The sequence below is a fragment of the Mauremys reevesii genome, linkage group 26 (genome assembly GCF_016161935.1).
Source record: "Mauremys reevesii isolate NIE-2019 linkage group 26, ASM1616193v1, whole genome shotgun sequence".
NCBI lineage: Eukaryota > Metazoa > Chordata > Testudines > Geoemydidae > Mauremys > Mauremys reevesii.
The window spans coordinates 3938012-3951847 of record NC_052648.1 but is presented as its reverse complement, the minus strand read 5'-3'; the positions used below and the strand labels follow the sequence as shown (position 1 = coordinate 3951847).

Genomic DNA, 13836 nt, shown 5'->3' with positions numbered 1-13836 from the left:
AATCTGAGTGGCGTTGTGACCTGGCTCATGGGGTTGCAGTGCCACTCACTCAAATTTGGCCTATCCAGATTCCCCTCATCATGACGGCTGAGCCAAACCAGTGCCTGGAGCAGGGAGATGAGCCCAGCCAGGCATGTGGGACAGGAGCTGCCACACGACCCTCTGAAACATTCTGGCAACCCAATTTTGGGTCCTGACCCCCAGGTTGAGAAACCCTGATCTAGTGGATAGGAATTCAGAAAACCTACCTCGGCCAGAGTGCTGGTGTGACTTTGGGCATGTCACTTAATGTACCCTGTGCCTCAGTCCCCCACATTTAATGGGGATATGCTTCCATACTTCTTGGAGTGATGCATGGACAAAATCCGTGCGTGACTGGGAGGTGCTATGTCATGCTATGGCGATGACAGCTAGTAGCTAGACAAAACAGCAGTGCTCTCCCCTGCTTTAACCCATGCCACTCACTCTTACACCAACATCCCTGGCCCTTCTTGCTTGCAAGACATCTTTTAACCTTAGAGTACTCAAGCAGAGAGAGAGTTTGAGAACAGAGCCCCTGGTGGGTCAGCACAGCACTGGGCCCGGTGTACTGGGCAGTCTTTCAGAATAACCAAGGTCACAGTCACCGTCGCTACAAAGGAGGAATCTCTTGAGATGGAATGTTTTATTTTATTTGTTTGATGATACGAGGGGTGGAGAAAAGTGGTGACCAAAAGGAAAATGGACGATCAATACAGGATTGGCTGCTGTTTAAAAATAAACACAATCCAAGGGGGAGGGAAAACACTGTGCACTAGAGTGCTTTTTTATTGACTGCCTTGCAATCTGTGCAGACCACAGGTCCATCTCTCAGCACTTCGATGCTACAGATCACATTCAAGTCATGTGCAAATGAAATAAAACAGGAGTACAGCATTAACAGGAGTGCGCTCCAGCCCAGTATCACTTTGAATCAATCTCATTAACCGCAGCAGAAGCCCCAGACGATTTGCCCATTAGTTCAGCGGTGAGTAGTTCGATGCCAGTACTGGATAACTTGATACAAACCCCCAAACAGATTAGAGAGATTATGTAAACTTTGTTAATTAGCCTTTGGCCTAAACAACCCTAAGAGTTTCAAGCAGACTCTACAGCGGTTAGCTGGAGCACACGCTGGTCAATGTCTGCGTGAACATTATGGAGGATCACACAATCTCGGTGATGATCATCCTCAACTCACATTGACATCTGTAGTGCTCGGTGTCCTGAGAATCGGGCCCTTTGTCAAGTCAGGATCTGAAGCTCAAGGGTCTGGAGGGAGCAGAATGGGCAGGCCAGTGGCAGGAGGCAGTAGCCAGAGCGAGTGGCCTCTCACATTCACACCCAGAACAGGAAGTAGGACACACATCAGATCCATTTTTCAGACAAAGAGGTGTTACCAGTGGCACTCTGGGAGGGCCCTGAAAGCTTTGCCTGGGGCATACTGCAGAGTAATCTACCAGGGTGTCTGCACAGAACCAAAAACATGCTTTAAAAAAAATAATAATAATTCAAATAACCGTTGAAGGCGCCTCCCAGTGTGAGCTCCTCTCTTTGGGGGAAATAAAAGCCAGGATTTAAAAGCCACCATTATTAGCAATAGCCCTACCAGGGCTGCGCTGGCCTCGCTCCAACTGTCCATTGCCAAGACGGTTCCACCGCTCTCAGAAGCGGCTCTCGCCACAGTGCTGACTCTCCCATGCTTCTTACGGGTATGCTGGGGGAGGCACAAGGCCACATGGAGCAACAGATCTGCACTGAAAGGAGTCTTACATTTTTGTTGTCATCAATTTTACTTCCTCCCGCAAGGTACATGAACAATAATTTAGAGCAACCAAAAGCCAAAGAGCAGGAATGTGAGGAGAAAATCTTGGCTTGTGACGTGCAAAGCCAGACTGATGTACTAACTCCAAGACACAAAATGAAAGGTGCATTCCCCATGCTTAAGGGGGAAAATAGCCTACATACATCAGCTTTTAATATGGAATCGGCCAGAGGTCAAATCTGTCTCCAGTCAGAACAGACTCAAATCAAAAACTGCTAGGAGGCTTTTCCTAGCTAGCAAGCATCCACTTTACACCCGCAGAAATATTGCTTCTATTCTCCAGGGGGCAAAATTCACCCTTGCACGGCTTATTTTGAAGGTTTAAAGTGGGGCATAGGCATCACGCCAGCCCTCTACAATGGGGTAAGTTTAGGCACCTACTCCATTTACTTAATTTACTCCACCTACTTAATACCAGCAGAATTGGTATCTCACAGCTTACATGCTACAGAGCTAGCCGCACCTCGATTTTTAATAATTACTAAGGGGACATCAAACTCCACTTAAAACATTTTAATAATAGGCCCCTAGTTTGTACCTGAATAATTGAAAAAAATATATATGTACACACATATACACACAAAAAATAAAATAGGTCCCATTTTCTTTCACCAGAATTATTAAACCGTTAACACATTAAAATCAATACTGTCTTAGAACCGTTCATTCCAACAGACCCAAGAAAATCAAAGATTGCAAACTCACTCAGTACAACAGAGAAGCAGAACTTAAGGGATGAAAAAATAAGTTGCCTGAGCTAATGCAAAGCTGATGAACATTATAGTTAGTTAACTGTTTGGCTCAGCTCTTTAACTGGACCGCAATGCAGCATCTGACTTAAGTGACCTGTGAATGATGCTTTACAGGAAAAGAGGTGTGATGGGAGCTAAAGGGTTAAGGAAACATTACCAAGTGTGTTTATGGAGTACCACCCTAGAAGGGTGGAAGGCAACACCATTCTAATGAATCAAAACAAGCTAACTCTCTGCATCACCCAAGGCCAGGAGTGGCCAAACTCAGCCATTCCAGCTGTGCTCAGGTAACACAGAAAGCACACTGTCATCTCTCCATCAGTTAAACACACAAACGTGCTAAAATGGACATGAACAGACACAAATGAGATGAAATCTGTGACTATCAAGGTGCTGTTTGATCATACGGAAGTCGTCCTTTCAAAAATATTTTGTTTTTCAATCTTAAACAAGTACGCACCTCTTTCAGCAGGCTGGGGAGCCTATGGCTAGGAGCTAAGGTACCTGGGGTGGTAGAGGAAATCAACACTTCTAATCAGGACACCTTGGTATGGATAAATACTGCCAGTTGCGTAGATGGCCCCAAGGGACATGATGCTCTCTACACTGGCTTGGTTCAGGACTTCAAAGCATGGCTCAACTCGCAGAGATCACTTCTACTGCCTGGCTGGTAGCAAATGCATTTAAGCATTGTCAATTTTTATCATTCTCTTTCCCGCTCTTTTTTTAACGGGTCAGTTTCTCCCTGATTAACAAGACAGCATTCATTTCTGAAAGAAAGGAGCTGCTATCCCTTATTTCCCTCCCAAAGATGCTTCACATAGTGTCCAATCTGCATCGAGAACAATACAGTCCTGTAGCCTTAAAGCTGCACCTCTCCAGTAGGGGATTTTCTAGTTTACAGGGTGAGTGTGCTGGGATTCTTGTAGCAATGGCACCCTCTCCCTGAAGGAGAGGTGGGATCTTCAGGATTGCAGGGCTGTATGGCCCTTAATTTGCAAATAAAACTGCACCCCGCACCTGCACTGTGGCTGAAGCCACATGCTTGCAAGAAGTGTGCTTTAATCAGGATTGCTGCTAGCACAGTTTCCACCAGAATACAAGCGGGGTCTGTACCTGGTGAGGGTGCAGGGAAGGAGATATTTGCTGCACACTTCTAGTACATTCACCTATGGCCCCTTCACCATGGGTCACTGACCATCAACACAACCAGGCTACAGCAGGACATTTCTGCAGCTCACTGGGCTTATTCCATGGCACAGCCCAGAGCACTAATGCATAGACTGAAACTGCTCCCCCCAAATAAGAAGAGTTATTTTTGAACCAGCACTGCCTCAGCTTAAGATCTGCAGTCGATAGGGATCCGGCTCAACTCCTCTTCAAGGTTATTCCGCTTCTTCCAGCCAACAGTTGTTCTTCGATGCATTACACTGGGGACAAGTACTTCCAACTTTTTATGCCTGGCAACCTTGGACAGCAATGCCATCTGTACTGAATCGAATAGCTTGGTAGATTAATATCAAACACCTCTGTGGCGAAGGGGTCTTTTGCAGATACTTTGGTTTGCAACAATACAAAAGAGTAGAATCTGAACATGTGTTGATCCCACAGTCTAGCCAAACAAGCTGTTACTACTTCAGACTCTCCTCCTGGCCCAGTGACATCTCTTAGCTGTAAACACATTTCTTCATTCTCTAAGTCAGGTAATGACTTGTATTGTCACTGCATCACTTCCATCTTTGGGTTGTGGCATTAGCACTAATGGCAACTGCAAGAACACTGATGCACTTAACCCGCTCCCTCCCCGCCCCACAGCCGTTCTCCAGCTGGCTGAAGTAATGTAATACAGTACAGATCCATTACCTAACACAAAGGATAGCTCCAGATCTCAGAGACTGATATCGCTTGATGAGGAGGCAATTAGTAAAAAGTAATCCTATATCAACATTGCAAGAGCATTCTGTGGGCTACAAGAGAATCCAACTGCCTGATGCCACTTCAGTTTCATTGCAATAGTTGCTAGAGGGTATGACGTACATGTATACAGGATATTGACTAGATTTCGTAGGCGACTGACATGGCTGCAATACTTCAGTCCATTACTAGGAATGTTAGAAACCGAAAGCCCACCTTAGGTAGTCTCATTTTCATTATCAAGAGAGTTACAAAGCTTCCTGCGTGAGCGATACCACCTAGTGCAGTAGGACTTGTCATTTCACCACTCCGCCTTCTCCTACATAAGGGAAACAGGTTTAGATCCCTCCCCCATACACCTGTAAAATTGTGTGCTGTTAACTAGCAGTCAGTCTTAAGCAGTTAGAAAAAATAAACCCAAGAACTGGTGAGGCGATTCTGCTGGTGGACTTGCACCTTCTCGGTCAGTCTGTGCAGTTGGAGCCATTGGTCCCACATCACCTGGAAAATAGAAGACATCCAAGCACCAGAATGAGCGTTTACGGTTTGACAGATCTTTAGCATGCCTTGAAATAGGCTGGGGGGAGAGGGAGATGGAATGAAGGGGAGATGAAGGAGGACCGCATGCATGTGCATGCGATTCTCCTCCTCTTTGAAAATACTTTGAAGGAATCAAACCCACCAAAATTAACATGTGTCCTAATGGGATAAAGACAGCTTTGACTTAGGACACCATTGGTTCCTCCACATAAGACTGAGAAAGCTTTTAGAATCTCTAGGGGAAGCAAATAGACTGTACACATTTCTGACTCCCCGAAGGAAGTGTGCGTTTGGGCTACCGGACTACTAACTACTTCCACTCTGTAAGGAGGGAGTGTGGTCTAGTGCATGGAGCACTAGACTGGGAACTCAGGAGACCTGGCTTATTCCCGGCTCTGCCACTGCTCTGCTGGGAAAGTCACTTCACCTCTGCATCCTTATTTCCCCATCTGTAAAATGGGGTTGATACTGGCTTTCCTTGTAAAGTGCTTAGAGCTACTGATAAGCTAGGTATTATTACTACCCTGTATGGGATCAGAAGAAAACATAGCAAAGAGAAAGTGATATCTGAACGAAGACAGAGGCGCCCATGTGTCTCCAAATGTAGAATTGTGCAGAGCTGAATTCAGCGTTACAAGCCAAGTTTGCTTTATTAGTTGTTCAGTCAGACATATTTTACCCGGCAAAATTCCAAGTACCAGAATAACACTTAACTTCAAAGTGCTTTACAGACATTAGCTGATTAAATGCAAAGGAGTCTGAAATGTTTAATTTAGATGCAGCAAAAAGACTGCTTGGTTCTCAGAACAGGGAAGGTAGGAGCCAAAATGAGGAGCAGATTCCTTGATATGGAAGGAGATTGGAAGACAATGCAGAGACGCCAGGAGGGTACGAAAGATGATTTTAGGACCTGCAATGCCAGAGCTGGCAGGGAGAAGCTCACATGCAGTCCGCCCACAATGCTGTTCTCAATCTCCCACTTCCAGGAGCTATAACATTAAACCAGAGACAGAGAACATGCAGCACTCTTTGCCCTCTTACATATTCTTGTACAGGAAACACCTGCACAACTATGAGATGCAGAGTAAAGGGAATTACCACGTCAAAAATAATTTGAAAAAGAGTCTTATAAAAAGCCTTTAGTAGAGTCTTAAAACAAAGGATTTGAAATCTGTTTACTATTTGTGTTTCACTCCGTCCCAGGAAGAAAATTTCCTAGACATTTTCATTTAGGGAAGGTGTTAGTACGCTTCTATTCAGTTTCACTTGCTGGTTTTCATGCCCTAGCACCATGCTAAAAGCTGAGGCAAACAATAGGAGAAACCTTGTTACAAAAAAGCATCCTCCTCGCCTCCCCAAATTAAACAAATATTTCTATTGATTTCAGGTTTTGTAAAAGCTAATTTCTAATCCATATCTCTAATCAATTCACATGTATAAAGGCCCTTTAGTATCCCAACCAAGACCATCTATGCAAGGTTGTTCTCTTGAGACTGTTAGCATTAATGGAACCTAAAGGCCTGACACTGCAATCAGATCCATACAGTTGGACACTTGCACCTGCACAGTTTCACCTGTGTGGATCCAACTGCAGGATCTGTGCCCAAGCTCCAAGCATCTTTTGAAAGAGACATTTAGCTACTTGTAAATATCCACCTACCGTCTCAGATTTCTCGTTTCAAACACTGTGTCTTCATCACTGTCGAGAGAACCCAACTCCATATTTTCATCATAGTTTGAAAGGAGACCATATTTCTTCCGCTGAGGTTTCTTCAACCTGAAATAAGTTTTGAGCTCATTCACAGCTCATCAACCTTCAGACGCCTCTCAGTTTTTACAGCAGAAATACAGAGTTACTACCCTCACTGCAGGGCCGCCCAGAGGATTCAGGGGGCCTGGGGTCTTCGGCGGCAGGTCCCGGAGCGGAAGGACCCCCTGCCGCCGAATTGCCGTGGAAGATGCTCCAGGGGCCCCGAAAAACTCTCGTGGGGGCCCCACAGGGGCCCCGGGGCAAATTGCCCCACTTGCCCCCCCTCTGGGTGGCCCTGCTTCACTGAGCCCACACTCATCAGAAGACAGTGGGGTTTTCGAGAAGCCGCTTTCTCATGAATTACAGGATTTCTTAAGCAACAGGAGAAAGATTTCAGAGTTCCCAAGAGAAACAGAAGAACGTAGGCATGTTTAAAGGCATGGCGTAATCTTTTCAGGGACTTTAAAAGGCTCCAGCATTTCCTCACCCTGACTAACGCGTCCAAAGGAAAAACATGACATCCTTTGTGGATTCTCTATGTGTGGGAAACCTATGGCTCACCCAGAAACCTTCCTATGGGTGTGTGTGTTTATTCCAGGGAAAAGTGAGTCTAGGATGTTCCCATGTTTGTTTCCCAGGAACATGGGGTAGGGAGAGGAGCCACGGAGGTTCCCACGCCTACCTCCTGGGGAGATGGGGGTAAGGACCCCACCCCTGTTCACATCTCCCCAAAGACACTCCATGGGGTGAAGGAAGTGCTCCAGGGGACGGGGGTCTAGGGGCCCCCATAGACGATCCCTTGGAATACAGGGGGAAAGAAGGGAGGGTCTCGTGACCAGCTTCCGTCCATGGGGATGGGCCCCTAATACGGGGAGCTCCATGTCTGTCCCCCGCCAGCCCCGCCCCCCGGGTGCGCGCCCCAACCCTCGGCCAGCCCCGCCCCCCGGGTGCGCGCCCCAACTCCTCCGCCCCCCGGGTGCGCGCCCCAGGTCCCCGCCAGCCCCGCCCCGGGAGCGCGCCCCAACCCTCCGCCCCGGGTGCGCGCCCCAGCCCCCCGCCAGCCCCGCCCCACGGGTGCGCGCCCCACTCACCGCAGCGCCCGCACCAGGAAGTAGAGCGCGGCCAGCGCGCAGAGGCCGGTGAGCACGTAGAAGGCCCGTTGGACCGCGGGGAACCGCCCGCCCAGCAGGTCCCGGCCCCGGATCCCGCTGTCGCTGTGGTTCCCGGCCGGCCCCGTCCGGTTGGCGGCGGTGCCCGGGGGCGGCGAGGTCCCCCCCGGCCCGGGGGAGCTGGACACCGCGCAGGCGCCGAGCAGGAAGAGCAGGAGGCAACCGAGCTCCCGCGGGACCATGGCGGGCGCACGGCAACTACCGGGACACGCGCGCCTCAGACTCAGAGAGAGGCCAACCCACCGGAAATGCCCCGGCCCGGCGCAGCGCTGCCTGGGGTCCGGCCGGGGACTACGGAGCCCGCACACGGGGTTCCGGGAACGCGGGGTTCCGGGTAGGGTACAGAGTAGGGGTGTCGGAGCAGTGGGAACGCCAAAGGGACTCCAGGGTGCAGAGGGGAACAGGGGGAAACAGGGTGCAGGGGGGAGAAGGGTGTGGAGCCAAAGGGGGAGCAGGGAGTATCAGGAAGCAGAAGAGAGGTGCAAAGGGACTCCAGGGTGCAGAGTGGAGAGGGGTATGGGGCCATGGGGGAGCAGTAGGGTTGCCAGGCGTCCGGTTTTTGACTGAAACGCTCGGTCAAAAAGGGACCCTAGTGGCTCAGTGGGCGGCGCAGCGGGGGGCCGGGGCTAAGGCAGGCCTTCCTGCCTTAGCTCCGCTCCCAGAAGCTGCTGCCAGACCCCACAGCCTCCATTGGTCATGGTTCCTGGCCAATGGGAGCTGTGGAGCTGGCACTTGGAGCAAGGGCAGCACACACAGCCTCCCTGGCTACCCATGCGCCTAGGGGCTGCAGGGTGTTTGACAGGATGGACCACGGGTATCTCCTGGGCACTCTGCAGGCGTTCGGCTTGGGGCCCCAATTTGTGGGGTTTCCTCAGGTGCTGTACACCTCCACGGATTGTTTGGCCAGGCTCAACGGGGCCCTGACTGAGCCGCTCAGCTTCGGGGGGTGGGTGCGTCAAGGGTGTCCACCATCGGGCCAGCTGTATACTCTGACAATCGAGCCCTTCCTCTGTCTCCTCCGTCGGAGGTTGACAGGGTTGGTGCTCCGTGAGCTGGAGTTGCAGCTGGTCCTGTCGGTGCATGCCGATGACGTACTCCTCATGGTTCAGACCCGGGCAATCTGGTGCGGGTGGAGGCCTGCCAGGCAATCTACTCAGCGGCCTCCTGCGCTCGGATCAACTACGTCAAGACCTCTGGCCTGATGGTTGGGGATGGGTGGCAGACGAGCTCCCTCCCACCTGTGTTTCAAGCCATTCAGTGGAGCACGGCTGCACTGCTCTATCTCGGCATTTGCCTTTCTGCCACACATCCTTCTCTACCGGAGAACTGGCAGGATTTGGAGGCCAGGGTGGGTGAGCGGCTGCGGAGATCGACTGGGCTCCTCCGGTGTCTCTCCCTGTGGGGGAGAGCGCTGGTGCTGAACCAATTAGTCCTGTCCATGCTCTGGCACCAGCTCAACAGCCTGAGCCGGGCACCAGGGCTTCCTGCCTGGGTCCAGAGTGTAGCTCTGGAGTTCTGGCCAGGACTGCACTGGGGCTCTGCAGGGGTCCTGAGTTTTTCCCCAGAGGAGGGAGGACAGGGCTTGGTCTGCCTCCACAGCCAAGTCCATGTCTTCCACCTTCAGGCCCTGCAGACACTCCTTTATGCTGCAGGTAGTCCGGCATGGAGCACGTTGGCGTACACTTTCCTCCACCACCTCCAAGGGCTCCAATATGCCTGACAGCTCTTTTTTCTCCACCTGAGGGGTCTTCCGTGAGACCTCTCCAAGCTGCCGATCTTCTACCAGGACTTCATCCAGACCTGGAAGCAGTTATCGGCAACCAGGTCCGTTGTGGGCACCGAGGGGGCAGACCTCCTTGCGGAGCCCCTGCTACACAACCCCTACTTTTGTGTGCAGGTGTGGAGTCCTCCGCAGTGCACCAGAGGTTGTCCTGGCAGAAACAACCAGAATTGGAGACCTCCTGGACTACATGACATTGGAACTTCTCTAGGCCACTGGTCTGAATTTGACCAGCATCAGACTAATTAAAAGTTGTTACCAATGACAGTTTAAAGTAGTTGGCAGGCTCAGCTCAGTTTCTGCTGAACAAGCAACCACATCACAAAAGCCATCACTTCAATCTACATGAAGCACCAGCAGATCCCAAGATGGCATGAACTGTTATAGGTCCATTGTGCGGCTATGTCAGTTTACCCTGTCATGGTTCCATTGTGTGGCTAGGTCAGTTTACACAAGCTGAGGATCTGCCAACTGGTTTTCAAAATAGTTCAGCACATGCTGTCAGTGCTAAATTTTGAAAAGAGCTCATCACGTTAAGAGCAGGTGTCTTTTGGACATCTGGGTTTGTCATGATGGGGAGCTGTTTAGTGCTGAGCTCTTCTGGAAAATCTGGCCCTAATTGTTTTATTGGAAATCTCAGTAAAGTCCATTGAATGAAAAAATATTTCACCTTAGCAGTGTTTTCCCCCAACAATATTTAAGAAATTTTGCAGGCTGGGGAAGTTTCTGCCACTTTTGTTTCCTTTTCACACTGGCCATTAGGTGTCACTATAGTACCACATCTCAAAACCACTTCCTGGGAGGCCTTTGAATAGGAGACTCCTTATTAAATCGGTTCAGCCAATTCTATTTCATCCCAAACCAATTCTGGGAATTATTTCGTTAATCCATTCACTGTAATTTGTGAAACCAATACTCCCTTAGATCAAACTTAGTGAGGCTTCCATTTTTGCACCTACAATTATTTGCATAAGTAATTTGGGGCACAAAGGCCTCATCATATAAGGAACTTTTCAGGTTTTTTATATCATTCTTTGTGTGTGTGCATTTGATTCATTTTAACTTTTGAGAGTGTATTTGCCATTAAGGCTTCCAAGCCATTTAGGGTTCATATGCTGCACTGCGTTCAGTGGGCATGCAGAACACCCAGTCCCCAACAGAGAAATTATTAAATACATCAGGCAACACACTTATTGAAGGTTTGTTTTTTTTAACTCTTGTTGGGGTTGAGTTTGATGGGGGTACAAGGTAAGTAAACGTCAGGATTTGCCACACTGTGTATACACAAATCCTTTCATTGTTCCTGTAAGTTTTCATAGCTGTCCAAGATGCAGACATAGAAAAGGGACTTTCCCAAGGTCAGACAGCAGATCAGTGGTACAGTCAAGAATAGAAACCATAGCTCCTGGCTCCTAGTCTAGTGACCTATTCGCTAGCCCATCATGTTGCACAAACTCTTGTACGCTTTCTTGGAAAGGCTAATCTTGAATGGGATTTAATAACTGACAGTACCCATAAATCTCATAATAGAGAGGTAGATGAGGCAGTATGCAAAGAAAGGCTGGGATATGATCAAATGCATTTTGCTTATTGATGTGAGACACGGAAGGGGGTTCCTTGTTAGCACCTTTGTTTGTAAATCTGGTGTACATAGGGAGGTTCAGGAACCTTCTTCCTTCAAGTACCACCTGCACACAGCAGTCTGCCCCCTTTGTCAAGTCTCAGAAATCTACTTTGCAGCTCTAAATGTACAGAGCTATATGGTTTTTCAGGAGTTAAACAAGGAGCATAGGGGCCTGATTTTCAGTGTGGAGCAACCCCAGAACCAACTGAAGCTAATTTAATAGGTGCTCAGCAAATCTAAAAAAATCAGTCCCCTGGCTACTAAAAAGGCATCTGAAGTCCATATAGCAGAATTAAATTCTAACTCAGGGATATTTCAAGAGTATGGAAAGTGTACAGCACAAGGGTGCTTCAGATCAATATGGATAAAACTGCATTTTTTTATTCCCAGCTGTTTGCAAGGGCAGAGACTTAGGAGGTCTGGATTACATAGGGATGTATTGGAAACATTCACAGCCAGGTATTGGATATCAATGTTCTTGAAACCAGATGACATTTTGTTCCAGTGAAATGAGACAATAAAATGAGGTAAGCCAGTAATTGATGGAAAGGAGGTTTTGATTGAGGGGTAGAAGCATCTTGGAGCATGAAATAATAAACTAAGAATTTAATTAAAGGAAGGAATTAAACAAGGCACCTGACTTCATTAAGTATCAGAGGGGTAGCCGTGTTAGTCTGGTTCTGTAGAAGCAGCAAAGAATCCTGTGGCACCTTATAGACTAACAGACGTTTTGCAGCATGAGCATTTGTGGGTGAATGCCCACTTCTTCGGATGCAAAGAAGTGGGTATTCACCCACGAAAGCTCATGCTGCAAAACGTCTGTTAGTCTATAAGGTGCCACAGGATTCTTTGCTGACTTCATTAAGTTAATTAGCAGGGCTGTATTAATACAATGGAAGAAAATGAAGAGGGGAACAGAAGCAGAAGCATGCACTCTATGCCCAGATTGCTAAAACAAAAGTAAGGGGAAACAAAGACAATGTAGCTAAATGACAGGATAATTTTCTTAGCAAAAGAGTTTCTGAAGCCAGCCTCCGGGACATCACATTGTAATGGCCAACTTGTCTTTTGTCAAGTTCAAGTTGGTTTAGTTCTAGAAGCTGAGCAAGGGAGTTTGGCTCCACTTACATTTGAAAAAAATAGTATGACTAGATGAGACACATCCTATGAAACTAAAAGGCAATTAAATCTACTTCAAGCAACTTTCATCAAATGGTTGGCACCTAGTTGCAGATTAGAAAGTGTAGTGAGTCTCTGATCAGAGTGTGCAGTGTGAATATGGGACTGAAGATTTCAGATATTGGAGTGTTCAACTCCAGTGCTCTGCACTGTGTGTTGTCACTCACACCTGTGCAAGGTGGGTGAAAACACTACCAATTCTGAGCTGGTAGCTTTTAACATCCACTTTGCACTGCTGTAAATAACTGCACAAGGTGCAAAGCACTGGTAAATCAGTCAGAGTAAGCACCAGTGTAAGTTCTTCAAGGATGAGGAACAATGTACAGAGCATGCTACAAATTGGAGGAGTCACTTAAGTTTCAGTTAGGGAAATGACACTTGAACCCAAGTTCTCAGAGCAGCACCAGCAAGATGAAGCTACAAGGGAGAGAATAAGTTGTAGTTATGTTCATGCAGCAGAAGTAAATGACTTTAGCATGCAGATCAAATGAAAGCAAAGCTATGTTTTTACCCCCACAGGGCTTTAATTTTGACCCTTCTAGGTAAACAAGTACAAGGAAACAAAACCAATGAGTGCATAAGGTAGCCATTACATGGAATTTGAGAAAGATGTCTAGGAAACACCTTAATAGAATAGCACAAAGCTGGTAAGATGAGAAGTTGAGTCAACACATTTGAGGAAAGACAGGTAGGTATTGGGTTGGCTGACTTTAGGGGCTGGAGTCAAAGTCTTCAATATTTTGTTCAAGGTAGTGTTTATTACTAGCTGTAGCCAATGTATTCCTTTTGATCCCATTTTGTGATACTTTTAGACAAATGTTTCTAAAGCACTTGTACATGCTAAGTATGAAACTGATGCACTCGTAAAAGCTTTGAGAGAAATGGATAGTTAAGCCAAATCCTATCTGTGTCTTTCTCCCACAAACCTTCAGGCTTTTTGGGGAGCAACATCTTATGCATGGAATGTCCTCCTGGAATGCTCCTTTAGGAAGCTATTAAAACCCACTTCTATGCCACCTATGACAAGCTGGTAGAAGGCAACTGCTAAGGTGGCCACTGGCATCTTTTCATTTATACATTTTAAACAGTTGTAAACCATTTTTCTTCACCCTTCTCCTCTCCTAGCTGGAACATTTGGTCATCCCTTAAGCTGGTCTAGTTTTTGTACAACTTTATTTAGATAAGGGAACTGCACTGAGTAAAATAAGCTTTTGTCTATACATGGTATGTGTCTTTTTATAACACTAACTACAACTGCATTAGGTTGTACTGTTTTGTTTCTACA

General features: G+C 47.6%; 1 protein-coding gene across 2 annotated transcripts; it reads right to left on the bottom strand.

Annotated features, from left to right (window-relative positions):
* Nucleotides 1–775: 775 nt before the first annotated feature.
* On the bottom strand, nucleotides 776–8447 carry FAM174C (family with sequence similarity 174 member C). Of its 2 annotated transcripts, none has more exons than XM_039516050.1 (3): nucleotides 7891–8232; nucleotides 6710–6826; nucleotides 776–5010 (listed from the first exon to the last, which is right to left on the bottom strand). In XM_039516050.1, exons 1-3 carry the CDS (start codon nucleotides 8148–8150, stop codon nucleotides 5007–5009), a joined length of 381 nt encoding a protein of 126 aa, XP_039371984.1. In that variant the 5' UTR covers nucleotides 8151–8232; the 3' UTR covers nucleotides 776–5006. The 2 variants fall into 2 exon arrangements, with proteins under 2 accessions (XP_039371984.1, XP_039371983.1); XM_039516049.1 differs by lacking the exon at nucleotides 776–5010 and adding an exon at nucleotides 5054–6038 and having other exon boundaries at nucleotides 7891–8447.
* Nucleotides 8448–13836: the final 5389 nt, after the last annotated feature.